Source organism: Hyperolius riggenbachi, chromosome 12, assembly GCF_040937935.1.
Source record: "Hyperolius riggenbachi isolate aHypRig1 chromosome 12, aHypRig1.pri, whole genome shotgun sequence".
Classification (NCBI taxonomy): domain Eukaryota; kingdom Metazoa; phylum Chordata; class Amphibia; order Anura; family Hyperoliidae; genus Hyperolius; species Hyperolius riggenbachi.
In genome coordinates this window covers 179,026,734-179,041,118 of record NC_090657.1, presented here as the reverse complement: position 1 = coordinate 179,041,118, position 14,385 = coordinate 179,026,734, and the positions used below count along the sequence as shown (strand labels likewise).

The 14,385-nt window shown below is 47.5% G+C and overlaps 1 protein-coding gene across 9 annotated transcripts in view; it reads left to right on the top strand.

Annotated features, from left to right (window-relative positions):
* Nucleotides 1-14,385, top strand: part of FAM110A (family with sequence similarity 110 member A) — an 897,957-nt gene that overhangs the window by 772,864 nt on the left and 110,708 nt on the right. For all 9 annotated transcript variants that reach the window (XR_011025181.1, XM_068262826.1, XM_068262829.1 and 6 more), the window contains 3 exons: nucleotides 2,040-2,222; nucleotides 9,094-9,240; nucleotides 13,872-13,954. Coding sequence is in view for 8 of the 9 variants with exons in the window: in XM_068262826.1 (XP_068118927.1) it covers nucleotides 2,040-2,222; nucleotides 9,094-9,240; nucleotides 13,872-13,954 (413 nt within the window). In the remaining variant the exon portion in view is untranslated. The remainder of the gene's footprint in view (nucleotides 1-2,039; nucleotides 2,223-9,093; nucleotides 9,241-13,871; nucleotides 13,955-14,385) is intronic.

Genomic DNA, 14,385 nt, shown 5'->3' with positions numbered 1-14,385 from the left:
ATTTGCCCTGATAACTCCTTTAAGGGCTGTGCTTGCTGGACTTTTTTTTTTTTTCGTTTTTTACACACGATTTCATGTGACCTTTTTACCGCATGTTCTCTGCACGTTTAATGGCTGTTCACGCATCTTTTTTACCACATGCGGAAAACATGCAGAAAATATTAGTGAATGTGGAAAAAATGCGGAGTTTACCGCTGGCGGAAATTTTCCAGTAAAATTTCATTGAATTAGAGAGGTGCTGATTGTGTTATCCTTGTATTGCCTGATAGAGGATGCTGGGAGGGGGGATGTGCTGTTTCTGTGCTCAATGCTGTAAAAAGTGAGTTCCGCACGATGTCGGTAGAATCAAACGGCTTTATTGAATCAATACATAAGGGCTAAAAACCATCACCACATGCTGACATGTTTCGGACGTTGCACGTCCTTAATCATTGATGCTATGATTAAGGACGTGCAACGTCCGAAACATGTCAGCATGTGGTGATGGTTTTTAGCCCTTATGTATTGATTCAATAAAGCCGTTTGATTCTACCGACATCGTGCGGAACTCACTTTTTACAGCATTGGACTTTGGGTCAGAGCAGCCCGGTTTCCTGCACTGTCGGCAGCTGGGGGTTGTGAGCGGAGTTCCACACACATCAAGTTTCTGTGCTCACCCAACTATTTCAATTCGGTGGCGAGGGGCGGAGCAGAGCAGCACTAAAATTATACTCTACACCTAAGTTCCTTCACGCTACAGCGAGGGGGGGATGACGCAGCACGCACGTACTACATCCGAATGCGCAGAACCAACAGAGCTGCCCAATCTGCGGGGCCGGTGTAATGTCAGAATGGGCAGCCCCGCAGATTGGGCAGCTCTGTTGGTTCTGCGCATGCGGATGTAGTACGTGCGTGCTGCGTCACACCCCCCCCCCCCTCGCTGCAGCGTGAAGGAACTTAGGTAAATAATATAATTTTAGTGCTGCTCTGCTCCGCCCCTCGTCGCGGACTTGAAATTGTTTCTTGAGCGCAGCATCAGCAACCCCCCCTCCCCAGCATCCTCTATCAGGCAATACAATGCAGAGTATGATGCGGAGGATATCGGGGAGGCAGCAGCAGCACAAACACGGGCATGCATATCACATTGTCACACTCTGATGACGTGTAGCCCTATTTTTTTTTTTATTTTTTTTTTTATGGCTTTCTTGGCTCCTGTTGCATGCAACAGGAGTCCCGGGTAAGCAAGGCTATTAGCCCCATGCACAGAAAAAGCGTGAGTGCCCTAAAGCACCCCCACAAAATGTGCATGACTAGCCCCAGGCCCCACAAAACAGCAGGGCCCTTCCGGTGTTCCCCGGCTCAGGGGTTGGAGGATCCTGGAGTCCTCCGACACCCGAAGGATTGGAGGACCCCGACGTGCCCAGTGGTTACCCAAAGGGCCTGGCCATGTGGCAACCGTGTCCACATGGTCTGGGTGGCTCCCCCAAGAGGGAGCCGGGTGGGAACCGAAGTCCCCGATGACGTTTCCCTTCAGCGTGCTGGGCTGCTCTCGGGCTGCCCATTCTGACATTAGAGAGGTACAGACTAACCAGCAAGCTCATGGTGACCCAGAACTCATTGGAGTGTGTAAGGGACTACAATGGTCCTAAAAGCCCCCTTACTAAGATGTTAAGAAAAACAAAAGTTTGCTTTCTTAAAACAGAAAGAATTTGGTTGGAGGGAGCTTGAGATGTCTCCCAGTGCATCAATGCTGAATGTATGCAAATTAACCATTGTACCCTTAGAAGCTAAACACACCTCCAGAACCGCTGGAATGCAATGATGTGTCAGCTTGTTAATTTGTACAGAGCCATAATAATCCAACATGTATACAGACTGTTTCAGATTGTATGATCCTCATCAGTGCATGGCATGGATTAATTTGGCTCTATGCAGTAGGGCTTGTAACACATTCTGACATTACACTGCCATCTCCTGGCCACCTGTGAATTTGCGCATGAAACCTTTTCTTTTTCTTTTTTTTTTTTTTTTTTCTTTTTTTTTTTTTTGGTTTCTTTCAGTTAAGGGATTCAGTGACCCGGAAGTGGTATGCGGTGAATGACACAAACATGGGGTATCCTGGATTGGAGCTACAGTTTGCTTTGGCGTCCCCGGAGTTTAGCCAGCCTCAGGACGTCCTCGTGTGTTTTATCCACTGGATGCTGATCTTCCATGGGCTTCACTGCCTGGGGACAGGCGAGCAGGTGACACAGCAGCTTCCTATCCAAACAGCTTCATGTGTGATGCATTAAAAAAATCTGCTAGTATGTATAATTTTCAGCTTGTCCCTTATCTGTAGGTGATTACTTGCATGCTTGAAGGAAACCTGAGATGAACAAAGCTAAAAGTATTATACATACCTGGGGCTTCCTCCAGCCCCCTCTGCAGTGGTTGATCACACGTGTCTTCCTCTGTCTCTTTCTCCCAGCAGAAGCCTTGTAATGCTGGGAATAAACTTGATTTTGCCGGTCGATTCTCTCACTCCATCGTTTCCCTACTCAATTCCGGGGGCGATTCTCGTAGCTTCTGCTCGTTCGTTATCTTTTTCCATTGTGTTCAATTGAGCGGCGAAACGATCGGGTGGGAGATCGGACATGTGGGAAAATTATCTATTGAGCCATCTAAATGGCTCAAAATTGTTTACAAGCATGAGTTTAACCAGTCGGGCACACTGCGCATGCACGGCCTGGCCGCGTGTACGCCTCCTGGTGCGTCCCTGTAGCCGGGAGCACTCTGCACCTGTGCAGTACGCTCCAAGCCACGGGTGTGCGATGGGGATGTGTGCAGCCACACTGCACTTGCACGGCCCGCGCTGCGCCTGCAGGTGGGGATGTGCGCAGCCACACTGCGCATGTGCCGACTGGCCAAACTTACGGGTATATATAAAACTTTTATCTTGTTCTTCTCTGGTACACTTTAAACTGATTTTAATCAAGAATCCTTCTCACACACAACTGCAATCATTGTTGTGGTCTGCTTATTTGGAGCAGTGCTTTTCGGCGCTGCTAGATTTGGGTGCAGCCGGCGCCACCATAGACTATAAAGGGAATCACAACTGAGCAGCGTTCAGTAACGTCGGAGCCGTGGTTGCTTAACCATTTACCGACGAGCATACGTATTAAAACGTCATGCTTTAGCCAATACGGCAACATGACGTTTTAATACGTTGCGCGATCCCGCCGCCGCTCCGCACGTGTGCGCGCCGCTACCGCCGCCGTTTCCGTCGGGATCCCATGTTTAGTGATTGAAGAAGAGGACCGAGCGGTCCTCTACCCAATCACAATGCCTGGAGTGAATGGACGTGACCGCGAACAGCGGCCACCTCCATTCACAAAACAGGAAACTGTTACAGTTAAAGTGTTAAAAAAAAAAAAAAAAAAAAAAAGTGATCACCTCCTATAACCGCAGTGTTCACTAGCGCCATCTTGTGGCCAAAAAGTATATTACACACACATACATATACAGGTACATACACATTATTAATAAAATTACACTTCCAACCCTCCCCCCCCCCCCCCCCCCCTCCCAAAAAAAAAACACTTAAAATGCTTAAAATAAATCAAGCTTAAAATAAATCAATAAATAGTTGCCTTAGGGACTCAGCTTTTTTAATCTATATTTTATTAGGGAAAATTAATTTTAATGTATTACATAGGGGCTTGTAATTATGGCCAGAACAAAAAAAAAACAGAAAAATAATGCAGTGCTGCTGTATGAGAGGTGCTGTTTTTGTATGTATGCATTGTGTGTATATGTATGGAGTCTGTGTGATGTGTGTATGTACAGGTCCTTTTCAAAAAATTAGCATATTGTGATAAAGTTCATTATTTTCTGTAATGTACTGATAAACATTAGACTTTCATATATTTTAGATTCATTACACACAACTGAAGTAGTTCAAGCCTTTAATTGTTTTAATATTGATGATTTTGGCATACAGCTCATGGAAACCCAAAATTCCTATCTCAAAAAATTAGCATATCATGAAAAGGTTCTCTAAACGAGCTATTAACCTAATCATCTGAATCAATTAATTAACTCTAAACATCTGCAAAAGATTCCTGAGGCTTTTAAAAACTCCCAGCCTGGTTCATTACTCAAAACCGCAATCATGGGTAAGACTGCCGACCTGACTGCTGTTCAGAAGGCCATCATTGACACCCTCAAGCAAGAGGGTAAGACACAGAAAGAAATTTCTGAATGAATAGGCTGTTCCCAGAGTGCTGTATCAAGGCACCTCAGTGGGAAGTCTGTGGGAAGGAAAAAGTGTGGCAGAAAACACTGCACAACGAGAAGAGGTGACCGGACCCTCCCTGAGGAAGATTGTGAAGAAGGACCAATTCCAGACCTTGGGGAACCTGCGGAAGCAGTGGACTGAGTCTGGAGTAGAAACATCCAGAGCCACCGTGTACAGGCGTGTGCAGGAAATGGGCTACAGGTACCGCATTCCCCAGGTCAAGCCACTTTTGAACCAGAAACAGCGGCAGAAGCGCCTGACCTGGGCTACAGAGAAGCAGCACTGGACTGTTGCTCAGTGGTCCAAAGTACTTTTTTTGGATGAAAGCAACTTTTGCATGTCATTCGGAAATCAAGGTGCCAGAGTCTGGAGGAAGACTGGGGAGAGGGAAATGCCAAAATGCCTAAAGTCAAGTGCCACGTTCCCACAGTCAGTGATGGTCTGGGGTGCCATGTCAGCTGCTGGTGTTGGTCCACTGTGTTTTATCAAGGGCAGCAGTGCCTCTAGTCATTTTGTCACTCCAGGTGAGAAAACCTGTGCCTCCCCCCCCCCAGGAAAATAATCATAATGCAGTATCGTTTCACCAGAAAATAATCATAATGCGGCAGTGTTTCATCAGAAAATAATAGTAAATATTGTAATTCAGAATCGTAATTCACCAGAAAATAATCGTAATGTGGCAGTGTTTCACCAGAAAATACACTTTTATTGCAGCAGCGTTTCACCAGAAAATAATCGTAATGGGGCAGCGTTGTCAGAAAATAATCGTAATGTGGAAGCGTTTCACCAGAAAATACACGTAATCCGAGCAGAGGGAAAGAGTAGAGAGGGAGAGGCAGCATAAGATGTAAGAGGGGGGTAGAGGAACAGAGAGGGGGAGGGATAGACAGCATAAGATGGAAGAGAGTGCAGAGGAACAGAGAGGGGTAGAGACAGCATAAGATGGAAGAGGGGGGCAGAGGAACAGAGAGGGGAGAGGGAGAGACAGCACAGCACTAAAGCACAGGTTTACAGCTTTACCAGCCTACAGCCTAACCAGCTTTCAAAGAAAACTCTAGTATCAAAAGAGCAGGGCACATTCTAGCAGTTATAACAGTACTGGGAGTCTGCACACAGGACAGGAAGTGTTCTTAGCAGCCTGCCTGCATACCTTCTCTTCTGCCTGTGCATGCAGCTTATCATCTCTGGAGTAGTGATGGGTCGTTCGCGAACGAGCCGGCTTTGCTGCGAACAACAAGAGCCGGTTCTCAGTTTTGAAAGAGCCGATGCCTCAGCCGCCCCACAGAGCTCTGCTTTGCTCTGCAATAAAAGGCGCTGAGGCATGTTGGGAGATGTAGTCCTCTTGCAGCTTGTAGGAGTGTATGGGGCGGAGCAGTAGCAGGAGAGATTGCCCCAGTCAGAGAAGCAGTCTGGAATTGTCATGGAGACGGGGGCGGGGCTTTTACTCCGATTCTGAGTGGTGTTTAGTGATATTTAATGAAGAGCCGATTCAGAGCCGTAAGAGCCAGCTCTTTAATGGGAGCCGATTCAGAAGAGCCGATTCTCTGAAAAGAGCCGGAACTGCCATCACTACTCTGGAGCAGAAACGTCCCTTCTCCCGGGCTGTGTTGCTGTCTTGTGCGGGGGCGGGGCTCCAACACGGACACATCACATTCTTCTCTCTTTGACTGCATCTGTCCCCTGGCTGTCTCGCTCCAGTGTCTGTGTGCAGCCAGTGACACAGGTGGGGGGGTCAGACTGTCGGGGGCATAAGCTGGCTGGCCGCTGGCTCCTGGTTTGACTGGCGTGGGGCGGAGTTAAAGGCTGGGCCACACAAGGTAAACACTTTACCTGTGTGGCTACTGAGAAGAAGGGGCACAGCTTTAAAGAAGGAGCCCGGCAGAGAAGAGCAGTATTGATTGCTCTATTGGCTGGGGAGAAGTGGAGGTGGAGGCACTGCTGAGCACATGGTAGCGTGCCGAGCACCGGGGACTGAGTGGTCACGGTAGCAGCGGCGGGGGAATGCGCCTCACCACCTCATGGCGCCTCACCACCTCATGGCGCCCCAGGCAACCGCCTATACTTGCCTGGTGGGTGAGACGCCCCTGAAGGGCAGGGTCAATGCAGCTAGCTATTAGGAGATTTTGGAGCACTTCATGCTTCCATCTGCTGAAAAGCTTTATGGAGATGAAGATTTCATTTTTCAGCACGACCTGGCACCTGCTCACAGTGCCAAAACCACTGGTAAATGGTTTACTGACCATCGTATTACTGTGCCCAATTGGCCTGCCAACTCTTCTAACCTGAACCCCATAGAGAATCTGTGGGATATTGTGAAGAGAAAGTTGAGAGACGCAAGACCCAACACACTGGATGAGCTTAAGGCCGCTATCGAAGCATCCTTGGCCTCCATAACACCTGAGCAGTGCCACAGGCTGATTGCCTCCATACCACGCCGCATTGAAGCAGTCATTTCTGCAAAAGGATTCCTGACCAAGTATTGAGCGCATAACTGAACATAATTATTTGAAGGTTGACTTTTTTTGTTTTAAAAACACTTTTCTTTTATTGGACGGATGAAATATGCTATTTTGTTTTTTTTAGATAGGAATTTGGGGTTTTTATGAGCTATATGCCAAAATCATCAATATAAGGCTTGAACTACTTCAGTTGTGTGTAATGAATCTAAAATATATGAAAGTCTAATGTTTATCAGTACATTACAGAAAATAATGAACTTTATCACAATATGCTAATTTTTTTTTTTAGAAGGACGTGTGTGTGTGTGTGTGTGTGTGTGTGTGTGTGTGTGTGTGTGTGTGTGTGTGTGTGTGTGTGTGTGTGTGTGTGTGTGTGTGTGTGTGTGTGTGTGTGTGTGTGTGTGTGTGTGTGTGTGTGTGTGTGTGTGTGTGTGTGTGTGTGTGTGTGTGTGTGTGTGTGTGTGTGTGTGTGTGTGTGTGTGTGTGTGTGTGTGTGGTTTCCAACATGAAAAAAATATATGCTCCCCCTTTCGGTGTAGCACCCCTCACCCCCATAGCAAGCATGGTCAGTAGACCCCCCACACTGGAGCAGGTAACCTCAGCGCTGGAGCTGGGTGCGCTCATAGTAGCAATGCTATGATGCTCGCCATGCGCAAGAGTAATTTGGGGATCCAGCGATCGCCCTGCGTCCAGTTCATGGATGGCGTACGTATATGTGTGCAGTACAGAGCCACCCATCTTCAGGAGCACCTGGAGACATGAGAGCTTCTGAGGCCTCCAGTGGTGGCAGATTTGAATGGGTGTGACAGCTCTGGAATGCAGGAACAGTGAGAGGATGTGAAGGCTCTATAGGACCCAGAGTCTTCCCTCTCCATAGGTAAGTATCTGGTTTTGTTGTTTTAAACACACAACAGTCTTCCTTTAACCACTTGCCGACCGCACACTCATACCGTGCGGCGGCAAAGTGGTAGCTGGAGGACCAGCGACGCAGATCTGCGTCGCCAGGTGCCTCCCTAAATAATCAGGATAATCCTGTTAGATCACGGAGCGGGTCTCCGTGAATAGCCTGCGAGCCGCTGATTGCGGGTCGCAAACTAAATGTAAACGTAGGAGACCTATGTCTCCTTTGTTTACATTGTACGGCGCTGCTGCGCAGCAGCGCCGTAAGGCAGATCGGCGATCCCCGGCCAATCAGCGGCCGGGGATCGCCGCTATGTGACAGGGGACGTCCTGTCACAGGCTGCACAGGACGGATAGCGTCCTGTGCAGCCCCGATCACCAGGGGAGCCAGGTAGGAGAGGGAGGGGGGAATTTCGCTGCGGAGGGGGGCTTTGAGGTGCCCCCCCCCCCCGCAAACCGCAGGCAGGAGCGATCAGAACCCCCCCCCCCTGCACATCATCCCCATAGGGGGGGGGGGGAGGGGGGCGATCTGGTCGCTCTGCCTGCACCCTGATCTGTGCTGGGGGCTGCAGAGCCCACCCAGCACAGATCACTAAAAACAGCGCTGGTCCTTAAGGGGGGGTAAAGGGTGGGTCATCAAGTGGTTAAAGTGTACCTGAGATGGAGGCACAGCAATAAAATATACATACCTGGGACATCCTCCGGCCTGATTGCTCCCACGCCGCTCTTTTCTGACTACCCGTTTGCCTGCAATTGGCCCCGAAAAAGTCCTCAGGTCTGGGGCAAGCTGCACATGCGTGGCCCGGCCATGCGTGCTCCCATCACGTTCACGTTGCCGGGAGCGTTCTGTACCTGTATTTTTTAGCAATTATATTTTATTGTCATTTTACTTTTTAGTCACTAGATATCCACACACACTCTTGATACTCTGTACTTAGATCACAGCTACTTGCTGTAGCAGTTTTCATTACTTCATTCATCAGGCACTTTGATTCGCTTTGAGAACGCATGTTCCCATTCACCGATTATTGCACTACCAGGGCAATGCGGGAGCGCACGCAATCATTCACAGCGCTTGTAAACATGATATTTTGTATATATACGCCCCCCCCCCCCCCCCCCCCCCTGGTGCTAGGGAGGATCAATGAGATGCAAATATTTCTGTGTTTATGCAGGATTATTCGTATGGTCCATTTGCAAGCTGCATACAAATTTACATAATCTTGCATGAACTCGGAAATATTTGCATCTGATTGATTACTTCTGCATCAGGTAGGGATAAAGTATTTAGGGGTGTATATATACGATGTGGCGTTCGGCAACCGGTTGAAGAACCAGTAACACGGATACTCCTTGCAGTGATTTGCTAGGCCAGATATCAGATTGGCTGCTGCCATCCAGTAATCTATTATGTCTGATTAGTGCGTCATTTTTCAGAGAACTTCAGTTGCAATTGGTGCTGTTTTTTTTCTTCTACAGGCCGGAGTTAAAGAGAGAGAATCAGAACTCCTTCCAGATGGCTGGGCCAGCAACAAAGAGCTGTACACACTGCGCTATCGCAAAGCCCAATCACTGTTTCTACTCAAAGCACTGACTGTAGATGACATCTTAAATGTGAATATTCTGGTAAGAAAACCGCCTTATGGGACTACATAGACACTGTTTATACACGGTTATGTCATTGTTATCGCTGAATGGGATCGTGTCATGTAGTTTGCACTTCTACCTGTGCTTAGGAGAACTGTAGGGTGAAGAAAATGGAGGCTGCCATAATGATTTGCTGTTAAACAATACCAGTTGCCTGGCAGCCCTGCTGGTCTATTTGGCTACAATAGTGTCTGAATCACACCAGAAACGAGCATGCAGCTAATCTAGTCAGATCTGACAATGTCAGAAGCACCTGATCTGCTGCATGCTTGTTCAGGGTCTATGGCTGAAACTATCAGTGGCAGAGGATCAGCAGGTAGCCAGGCAACTGGTATTGTTTAAAAGGAAATAAGTATGGCAGCTTTCATATTCTTCCCACTTCAGTTGTCCTTTAAGTCCCAGGTTTGAATCTCAGCCAGGAAACTGTCTGCATGGAGATTGTACATTCTTCCCTTCACAGAACCTTATGGGCCAATACATGAGAACCCCAGAACAGGAAGCAGAGGCTGAGAGCACAAGTGGCCCATAGAGTAGACACTTAAAGAGGAACCATTGTGAAAATAACGTAATTAGTACAATTGCGTTTTTTTTTTTTTTTAAATTTTACAATAGTCCTTTATAAATGGTATTTGCTGATGTAAGATCTTTCCTCGCCCCGATTTACATTCTGGAATTTATCACCTATGGCAACATCTTTAGTCCCGCCAGGTGCAGCTCTGCAGAATGTTTGTTTCTGAAGCAAGAAAAATAATGCCTAGTCTCCCAGGATGCTCTGGAAGAAGAATTTTGCATAGCTAAACAGCATAGACTAAGCATCACTGGGGGGGGGCGGGTCTATTTACCAATATATAGATATAGGAACTGTTTCTGATGCTAAAACCAGGAAAATTCCTGTAAAAGTGGGGATCCTGAATAATTGACTGCAATCTACTATGACGTTACTGTATGGTTTAAACCGAGTACAGCTTGATTTGACAATCAGAAATCCCTATGACTCAACGAACACAGCCGGGACAAGGTCCTCCAGCACCCAAGGCTGAGACAGGATAGTGCGCCCCTCCATCCCTCCTACCCCAGCTGTCGCACACTGATTGCTATTAGACTAAAGGGGCCCATACACTCAGCTGATTTCTGGCCGATCGATCAAAATCGGTCGATTGCAAATCGATTTGACCAATCGGCTGATTTCAATCGATCTGGCAGGCTGGAAAATCTAGGTTGATCTGTTGAGATTGTTTTTTTTTGCATTGGCCCTAATGGAAATCTGATGGGAAAAAAATGCCATCAGATCGATGTTCAATCGATTTCAAACTGAAATCTGTTCCTAGTAAAAAATGTTCCTAAACACATCCGATAGATCAGAAATCCATCTGATGATCTATCTGCTGCTAATCTAACGAGTGTATGACCACCTTAAGAGGCACCTTAATCTCTAGTTATCTGGCTTGCAGTCACTGCCATGTATCCCCTTTTCTTATTTCTCTTTGCTTCAAACATAATAGGGGAATGATAGCCGAGTGAGTGTGCGCCACCTCCTACTCTGCGCCCTGAGGCTGGAGCTTCTCTCGCCTCTGCCTTGGCTCGGCCACAAAGTCGACAGAACCTTCCTCAAAAATTGGGTGAAATGTTAAAAGACAACACAGGAAGCCAACTGAAGTCAAATGATAGTAGTGGCTATCAAGTGCAGCATACTCCAAGGTGGTGCACTGTTCTAAACCGTCTTGGACTCCTGACAGCCAATCATCACAAGAATTGGATATAGATTCAGATTCGTGATTGGAACTACCATCAGCTGACATCCATATGCAGTAATGGATGACAGCAAGCTGTATGCTAAGAGTGAACTGACTCACTAATCCACCTAACTTGGCTTTACAGTGAGGACATTAGGATTGTCATCCAGACTGAAGAAGTGTGGCGGATGGTAAAGAGGAACGTTAAAGAGACTCTGTAACAATTTTCAGCCTTATTTCTTCTATCCTATAAGTTCCTATACCTGTTCTAATGTGGTCTGGATTACTGCAGCCTTTCCTAGTTGCACAGTGGCTGTATTATTTCTGCTATATAATCTAATCTTCTTTCCTCTGACGGCTTTCTTGCGCTCAGGCACTCAGGCTGGAATGTGCTTCTCTGCTTGTTATAGGCAGAAGCTATACACACCCTCTCCAGGCCCCCTGCAGGCTCTGTGTGAGTCAGACTGAGCTCTCTCAGCCTATCGCATGCTATGTCTTTTGTTTGTAAACACTGCCTAAAACTGGCAATTACAAGCCAGGATTGCAGCAGGGAGTGGCAGACAGCACAGAGGGGCCCAGGAGAACATAATGAATAGAAAATGACACAAAAATGAATTGATACATTGCAAAGTGAGAAGTTAAAAACAGAGGAGAGATCAAAAAATGATTGACATTCACCTTGTAATTTGTTCTTGTTGTTTGAGCAACAATGATCCTTGGGGGTCATATTTACTACTGGCAGACATGAAAAAAACTAGACAACACCAACTGCCATTATTTGTAACCACACCCACTAACATTACAATAGCCTAGAACCTGTTTTTTTTTTTTTTTTTTTTTTTTTAGATATACATATGCACAGAGGACATGTGCCACCTATAGTGGTGAGGGTACAGGACATGAGTAGACGTATGTCACCTATAGTGGTGAGGGTACAGGACATGAGTAGACGTGTGCCACCTATAGTGGTGAGGGTACAGGACATGGGTAGACGTGTGCCACCTATAGTGGTGAAGGTACAGGACCTGAGTAGACATGTCACCTATAGTGGTGAGGGTACAGGACATGAGTAGACGTGTGCCACCTATAGTGGTGAGGGTACAGGACATGAGTAGACGTGTGCCACCTATAGTGGTGAGGGTACAGGACACGAGTAGACGTGTGCCACCTATAGTGGTGAGGGTACAGGACATGTGTAGACGTGTGCCACCTATAGTGGTGAGGGTACAGGACACGAGTAGACATGTGCCACCTATAGTGGTGATGGTGCAGACGTGTGCCACCTATACTGGTGAGGGTACAGGACACGAGTAGACGTGTGCCACCTATAGTGGTGAGGGTACAGGACATGAGTAGACGTGTGCCACCTATAGTGGTGAGGGTAAAGGACATGAGTAGACATGTGCCACCTATAGTGGTGAGGGTACAGGACATGAGTAGATGTGTGTCACCTATAGTGGTGAGGGTAAAGGACATGAGTAGACGTGTGCCACCTATAGTGGTGAGGGTACAGGACACGAGTAGATGTGTGCCACCTATAGTGGTGAGGGTACAGGACACGAGTAGACATGTGCCACCTATAGTGGTGAGGGGTACAGGACATGAGTAGACGTGTGTGTCACCTATAGTGGTGAGGGTACAGGACATGAGTAGACGTGTGCCACCTATAGTGGTGAGGGTACAGGACATGAGTAGATGTGTGCCACCTATAGTGGTGAGGGGTACAGGACATGAGTAGACATGTGCCACCTATAGTGGTGAGGGTACAGGACATGAGTAGATGTGTGTCACCTATAGTGGTGAGGGTAAAGGACATGAGTAGACGTGTGCCACCTATAGTGGTGAGGGTACAGGACACGAGTAGATGTGTGCCACCTATAGTGGTGAGGGTACAGGACACGAGTAGACATGTGCCACCTATAGTGGTGAGGGGTACAGGACATGAGTAGACGTGTGTGTCACCTATAGTGGTGAGGGTACAGGACATGAGTAGACGTGTGCCACCTATAGTGGTGAGGGGTACAGGACATGAGTAGACATGTGCCACCTATAGTGGTGAGGGTACAGGACATGAGTAGATGTGTGCCACCTATAGTGGTGAGGGTAAAGGACATGAGTAGACGTGTGTGTCACCTATAGTGGTGAGGGTACAGGACATGAGTAGACATGTGCCACCTATAGTGGTGAGGGGTACAGGACATGAGTAGATGTGTGCCACCTATAGTGGTGAGGGGTACAGGACATGAGTAGACATGTGCCACCTATAGTGGTGAGGGTACAGGACACGAGTAGACATGTGCCACCTATAGTGGTGAGGGTACAGGACATGAGTAGGTGTGCCACCTATAGTGGTGAGGGTACAGGACATGAGTAGACATGTGCCACCTATAGTGGTGAGGGTACAGGACATGAGTAGATGTGTGTCACCTATAGTGGTGAGGGTACAGGACATGAGTAGACATGTGTCACCTATAGTGGTGAGGGGTACAGGACATGAGTAGACGTGTGCCACCTATAGTGGTGAGGGTACAGGACACGAGTAGACGTGTGCCACCTATAGTGGTGAGGGTACAGGACATGTGTAGACGTGTGCCACCTATAGTGGTGAGGGTACAGGACACGAGTAGACGTGTGCCACCTATAGTGGTGAGGGTACAGGACACGAGTAGACGTGTGTCACCTATTGTGGGGAGACAGAAATGAATTGTTTTTGTAGTGGTGTTCAGACATTGGATTCTCTATATATAATGTAATTCAAATGTCCTGTTGATTTATGAATGAGCAACTTACAAAGTACATAGACATGCTTTTCATCCTGCAGTCGGCTTTTATAACCTGACAAGAGGTGCACCTGTGCTGCTTCTATTCCCCTTGCAGGAGGTAAACGAAGAGAAGAGTGCAGACCTGGTGCTAAACACTGCAGATTTCATTGACAGTTCCAACCTGAAGAATTTCCACAGGTCGGTGTGATGTCATTCAGCATGTGACAGTTGGTAACCTGCTTTCTGCAGGTGACGGTGAACACAGAAGAAATCACTGGGTTAACTCCTCGAGTGTTATAACCAGTGCTGGAATTGGGGGGAGGGGGGGGGGGGCTGAACTCGGAAACCCAAATTCTCCTGCACACCACACCTCAGCACGCAAAGCAGTGGACAGGGTCACGGGGTGCTTGCGGTTCATACCACAAATCATGTGATTCCAATGCTTCCTCCTCACGGCTGTGAACGCCCTATGACCTGTAACAGCGTCAAGTGCTGATGTGTTTTGTGCAGGAGAATTAGGGTTTCCGAATTCAGTACCTCGGAATTCCAGCACCAGTTATAAATGAGTGCAAACTGCTGATTATATGTAGTAACTGCTTGCTAAGCACACAGTTCAACTGCCCATGAAA